This window comes from Chaetura pelagica, unplaced genomic scaffold (assembly GCF_000747805.2).
Source record: "Chaetura pelagica isolate M959 unplaced genomic scaffold, ChaPel_1.0 scaffold105, whole genome shotgun sequence".
Taxonomy (NCBI): Eukaryota; Metazoa; Chordata; class Aves; order Apodiformes; family Apodidae; genus Chaetura; species Chaetura pelagica.
In genome coordinates, this window is record NW_009953393.1 from 1375841 (window position 1) to 1382734 (window position 6894).

Consider the following 6894-nt stretch of genomic DNA (forward strand, 5'->3'; position numbering starts at 1 on the left):
CTGCTGAACAAGTCACTTCAGCCATGCCTTTCAGTACCAAGCACTAGCTGTGCTTCCCTCATTTTCTGATTGCTCAGTTTAAGATTTCCATGTCTGATCTGCAGAAAGACTACACGTTAATAGCAACAGATAAAGCTCACAGAAACCATGCTTGAATAGAGTACATTATCAATATACTAAAAAACTGGCTGTTCTTATCTCCAGACACAGAGAATTAGCAGATTTATTTTTTAATTTATTCTCTCACAGCCTTTTATCCATAGCAGGTAAATCCTGTCAGCTCCTTATCATACAGGGTGACATGAAAACAGTAATTTCTGCAAAAGATGAGTTAGATACCAGTCATTGTGGAAGGCCCATGAGGAAAGTAACAATTTGTCTTCAGAGCAAGATTTGAATAATGAAGTTGATAAAATAGGAGCTACAGATTTAACAGTAAGAATGTAAAAAATAAGATGTCATAACAGCTAATATATACATATAATCTGCTGAAGAAAGTAAGCCTTCATTCTCAAGTTCACTAGCTTTGGGAATATTCACTTAGCAGTCTAGGGAGAAATATTTTTACAGATTTAGTTTTTGCATTTTTTTAATATTTTTTTTTTTACATAATAGGATAAAATTAATTTATAAGGTTTGAATAGTGGCATTCACGTCAATCAAATTAAGTCTTGCCTCTTGGATTGAGTCCATCTCCAATTCAAAAAGTAAAAGAATAAGACACAAAAAAACCGGAATGAGCAAGATATATGCTTGACTTCAGTTATTTTTCAGCAAGCAGGTTTCCATTGTAAGTAAGTGCTAACATGATCTTTCATAGAATCATGGAATGGTTAAGGTTGGAAGTAACCTTAAAGATCAGGATCCAAAATCCCTGCTTTGAACAGGGACACCTCACACTAGACCAGGCTGCACAAGCCTCATCCAACCTGGCCTTAAACACCTCCAGGGAGGGGGCTTCCACAACCCCCTTGGGCAACCTATTCCAGTGCCTTCATACCCTCATGGTGAAGAATTTCTTCCTGATGTCTAACCTGAATCTCCCCACTTTCAATTTAAAACCACTACCCCTTCTCCTATCACTACCCTCTCTGATGAAAAGCCCCTCCCCAGCTTTCCTGTAGGCCCCCTTCAGGTACTGGAAGGCCACTATAAGGTCTCCCTGGAACCTTCTCTTCTCCAGGCTGAACAATCTATCTCTCTCAGCCTGTCTTGATAGCAGAGGTGCTCCAGCTCTCTGATTATCTTTGTGGCCCTTCTCTCCAACAGCTTCATGTCTTGCTTGTGCTGAGAGCACAACTGTGTCCTAAATCATATGAAAACAACCCAAAAATGTAACTTCTAGAATTTAAAGTGCATTTTGTAATTTCTTCTGTCTCTTCTGATACACAACAATGCACAAAAGGGACAGACCATCCGCAGGAGGACTAACATGTCCACTCACTTTTTGACATTTTGCTTTTCTGTAGTATCTATCTGTTGCCAATACACTAGGTGCATGTGAGAACTGTGGGGCAACGGGTGAATGAAGCATTAGGTAAGATTCTCATATTTCTTCATAATGTATTGTGTTATATGACAACAAAACATTTTGTTATTTTAGCCCAAAATACTGGGCCAAATAGCAATAGTTGTCAGGTGTATACTACTCACCACATGAAAATCATTACAACTATAACACAGAAAGAGAGATTACCATTTAAAATAATTACACATAATTTGGTGTAATATGGTTCACTACTTCAATTAAAAATCCACTCTGTGGCTGTATGTAAATCTGCAAGTTTTCTGAGATATAATATCGAATGGATACTCAAGTAGCAAAATTCTGTACTTAGTAGATAATCCCTGACTAGCTTTAGAACATCCAGCCCCAAACTAACACTCTTTGAAGAAAGAGACTGTTTGCTTTAAAAACCTTAAAAATTGGTAACTGAGGCTGCCACAAAACTTACTTTCTCCAATGCTAGGAAATAAATTTTTCAATATTATGGTTTGGTTTTTTTTAGTATGATGTAAATGTAAATGACATATGTACCAAATAGCTCTAACACATGAAGGAAAAAACCAAACACATCCCACACATTGTGATTGAGAACACTATCACTGTCAAAGTAAATTGTGACAATTGTGGAAAGAACTATAAATAGAAAAAAAATGCAGAAAGCAGTGCTTCCAACACTCTACATTTCAATTTTTCTTTTAAAATACAGTCTTTAAGATAAACAGAGAAAATAGAAAATAAGTAAAGCATTAAATTTGCATTATCCAAATTATCACTGCCAAATGTATAAACTGGGAAGGGCTAAGACTGCTCCAAATGATTGAACCTTCTGGACACCTCTCCATTTAAGGACCTGTATTTTTTCCACTTCCAGATCTGCGAGTGGTGAATTGTGTACAACCAATTTTCATGTGTTATGCAAAGTGCTAGAGATGACAGAAAAAAATCCGTTACGTATCTCAGTTATTTACAATTAAAAAAAAAAACCAACGGCGGGGGAACAACATATCTTTTTTCATACAATGAAAGTGATTTAAAAAAAAAAGGAATTAGAAAAACTATAACCTTTGACAAAGCAGTGTGACTGAAACTTATAGAATCATAGAATCATCCTGGTTCATAACCTAATTTACCCATTCAGTGCTTAAATCAAGTCCCTAAGTACTTTATTATATTTCCTTTAAACACTTCAGGGATGGTGATTCCACCACATCCCTGGGCAGCCTGTCCCACTGTAACAACCACTCTTTTTTTGGTAAAAAAATTCTAATATCCAGTCTAAACGTCCCCTGGTGCAGCTTCAGGCCATTTAGTCTTGTCTTGTCATTATTCACTTGAGGGAAGAGGCCAACTCCCACCTCCCTACAACCTCCTTTCAGGAAGCTGCAGAGAGCAATGAGGTCTCTCTTCAGCCTCCTCTTCTTCAGACTAAACAATCCCAGTTCCCTCAGCCTCTCCTCATAGGGCTTATTCTCCAGACCTTTCACCAGCCTTGTTGCTCTTCTCTGGACATGCAACTCGACATCCTTCTTGTAGTGAGGGACCCAGAACTGCTCACAGTACTTGAGGTGTGGCCTCACCAGTGCTGAGTACAGGGGCATGATCACCTCTCTACTCCTGCTGGCCACACTATTCCTGATGCAGGCCAGGGTGCTATTGGCCTTCTTGGCCATGCTAAGTCAGCTGTCAGCCAGCACCCCCAGGTCCTTCTCCACCATGCACCTTTCCAACCACTCATCCCCAAGCCTGTAGCTTTGCCTGGGGTTGTTGTGACCAAAGTGCAAGACCCAGCACTTGGCCTTGTTGAGCCTCATACAATTGGCCTCGGCTTGTTGACCCAACTTGATATACAAGAAGACCAAAGACCATTATACATCACAGCTACAGTTCTACCATTGCATGGGGATCCTGGTCATGATTTGCTCAAACTGTAGAACTCTGAAAACACAATCAGAAAAAACTTGCTAAGGATGAACAAATGAAACATCCTCCTCTGTCCCAAGAGCTTTAATCACTGAGAAGATAATGCACTTCCCCTAGTGACCAGCTAACACCTTTGTCCAAAATCTTTTTCTTCCATGTTTTGTACAAGGTACTCTGAAACTTAACCTGAAGCACAATACAGAGCATAAGTAACGTTCAGCTATGCTGTTCATGAAAATGTTTACAGAAGACAAAAACTCTCTCATTCTTTTCAATGCCAGTTCACAAAAGATCAAAGTAGCTTTGTTCCTGGGGGAGGGTCTAACAGTCATTTTAGTTCTTCACTTACAAAGCATTTAGTTTTGCCTTGTCTCAGAGAGATGTAAAAAGCTTTAGTACCACATCAGTGACAACTAAAACCAGTGCCACAATCTGAAAAATCCATCATACGTTCATGTTATTAATTTCTACTTAACACTGACACAGGCAAACATAAAAGCACTTCAAACTGTTTGCTGGGGGATTTAATAATTAAGCGCTCTTTGTATTTTCTTTAAAATAAATTGCTTATTCTATAGACAGTTAACGGAATTATTCTAGTGAGCATTAATAATGCTGTGCTCTTTTACATTCTGTCACACATTTTCAATACTTCTTGTCAGCCTTCAAACATCTACAATTGCTCTATAAAAAGGTGCTGATCCAGAATGATCTGAGGTCAATCAACAGAACTCCCACAGATGTTCAAAATACTCACATCAACTAAAAGAATGGATTATTAAATGTGGCCATTTAAGTAATTAATTCTCCTCTAAATCCACTTCACTAATTAACCCCATCACTACCACTGTGGTTACATTAGCAGGTAAAGTTAACAGGTTTCATGACAAACCTCCAACCAGAAGTGTCTCATCAAGCCTCCTATTTCCAAATACTCAGTCTACATGGTCCCTCAATGTATTTTTGGAACTATTTCCAAATACTCAGTCTACATGGTCCCTCATACTGGAATCAGTGGCATGATTCCAGATTAGAGAATTAACAACTGTGAAAACTAATCTTTTCTAAGAAAAAATAGCTGAGACCCAACCCACACTCTCTCTCCAAGATCAACCTGTGCTACATATTCAAAAGGGTCTTATGTATCACACGTTCAACAGGGAAAGAAAGCAGCAGCCAGGGTCAGTTTTGGAAGGTAACACACCTTACATCAGCTTAGGCTGCTTGCAGATGGCAGTAGTGAAAGTGAGCCTGATACAGACAACAAACCAAGTCCAACTGACAGATACAGTAAAGAAACTCCACAAAAGACCCCTTGATTAACAATCCAGCTTGAATATTTCAGTGTGCAACTCCATCAGACCTTAATCTGGCATGCAGGAGGTGACAGGAATCTGTAAGGACTGGAAAGGGAAGAGGACTGTCTTTTTTGGAAGAAGCCCACAACTACACCAGAAACAGCACTCCAGAGTTCTACTGGACTTTTCATTCTAGGTCTCCAGGTATGGGTTATGTGGGCACAGCTGTATTAATCCAGATTAAAAATATTTGGGAAAAAACATATTGAGATTTTCAATAACCCAAAATTTACTAGGATTTCCTAAAAACACAGAAGCGGAACAAGATCAATCTGTTCTGCAAGAACAGATTCTCAGCTGAATCTGTTTGCTGACTAGATGAAAAAAGCCATCATGCTTTTTGAGCAGTTTGATTTACTGTTTACACCCACATGAACATCTCTGATTCTCTGTACACTTAATCCGAAACAAACAGTACGCATCTCTTCAAATACATTATATAGGCAATTTAGGCACCTCTCAGTTTTGGATTCCATGTGAATGGTCAAACACTCAGAAGCTAAAGAACGCATTATCCAAGTCCTACTCACTTACAGTCTGTTTTTTGCATCTAGCCCAATCTCAATATCTTCTACAAATAACTATCTTCTCCAGACAGAAATTAGTAAAACTGAATGTGAGAAGAGTTTAAGAATTTCCTGAATAACTTTAAGGAATTTTCTGGATATTCATGCAAAAAAATTAAATACTAAATATTTAGTAGCAGTATTCTTTAATTTTGTTCACTATCATAAGTTTTATGTTACCGAGAAAAAATAACTTAATTGCAAAGAAGAACAGGAAGTGTGTCAAAACCAGCTGTAGATATGCCAACTGTGCAAGAATTCCTAAATTTAGCATTCTAACAGTTTTGGCAGTGCCCACTGACCTCAGTAAAGCTTGAGTCCATGCATATCTAACAGGAACATTCTTTGTGCTGAGGTAACCGTTGTATTTTACAATTTAAAAGTTTGTGCTTTCAGGAATGTTCAGAAGTTACAAACACGTCATCACTTTCTACTTACTTCTTCTGCAGCAAACTTCAAGACAGCTGTGAAAGGTGTGCTGTCAGGCACGCTTAACCTGAAATTACAATTGAAGCAATCACGTGAACAGTAGGGCAAACTGAAAAGCAACCCTCTTCGATATTCAACTACAGATTAAAATGTCAATTTTGCCAGCGGTACAACTCTTTTCACAAATGTGGGCATACTGTTTAAGCTCTAGATCAGAGCCTAACAAGAAAGTCAAAGATACACATGGCAGTGAAACGATGCAGAAAAACCCCGACAGGTCAAGTAACAGCAGAAAACCGCTTCTCGCTTCAGACAAAGGCAGAAAACCACCTTTTCCATTCGCGCGAGATCCCTGTCGGGATGACCATTAAACGCCACAGCTGCCACCGGCTTTCACAGCCTCCTCGCGTCACGCAGCGACACGGTGCCACCCCGCACAACTAACCCAACCAACCAACCAACCAACCTACCTACCCACCCACCCCGCACAACTAACCCAACCAACCAACCTATCCACCCACCCAACCCACTCGGCCCAGGCCCGCCGACCCACTCACACTTTGTAGGGCAGTAGCGGGTCCGAGGTAAGCGGGACTTTAAAGGTGCCCTAACGCCCCCCCGCCGCTCCCGCGACACGTCAACACCGCCCCGCGCCCGAGGGGGCCTTTGCTTGCTCCTTCCGCCTCAGGAACTGTCTGTGGCGCGCCTGACCGAAAGGGAAAATAAAGTGTGTCCTGCGGACCGCTGCGGGGCAGGGAGTCGGGATGTTCTGTCTTCGTACTCCACGGGCGTAGGTAAGGGAGGAGTTGAGGGGTGGAGGAGGCGCACCGGAGAGGGACGGTGAAGATTTCTAGTGAGGCAGTGGCACTGGGCGCTCCGTCCTGAAGCCAGGACCCCGGTTCTGCGACCCCCGCGTTTCCAGGGGGCCCCGAGGGGGAGCGGAGGCAGCGGGGCCGGGTCGGGCCCGGCAGGTCCGAGCAGGCGCTGTGCCGGGCCGAGCGGGGCCGAACGGGGCCGAACGGGGCCGAGGGCACGCCGGGTGTTATGCCTCAGGACCGGCACAGCTAAGGGACGTGGCGGCTGTCCCTGGGCCGGCGGGGGGGGGGGGGGTGGG

At 41.8% G+C, this 6894-nt stretch overlaps 1 protein-coding gene across 1 annotated transcript in view; it reads right to left on the bottom strand.

Moving 5' to 3' along the window:
• UFM1 (ubiquitin-fold modifier 1) overlaps positions 1–6894 on the bottom strand; it is a 19980-nt gene that overhangs the window by 3737 nt on the left and 9349 nt on the right. The window contains exons 3-4 of the mRNA XM_009998367.1: positions 6338–6387; positions 5790–5847 (exon numbers count right to left, since the gene is read on the bottom strand). Of these exons, the coding sequence (XP_009996669.1) occupies positions 5790–5847; positions 6338–6387 (108 nt within the window). The remainder of the gene's footprint in view (positions 1–5789; positions 5848–6337; positions 6388–6894) is intronic.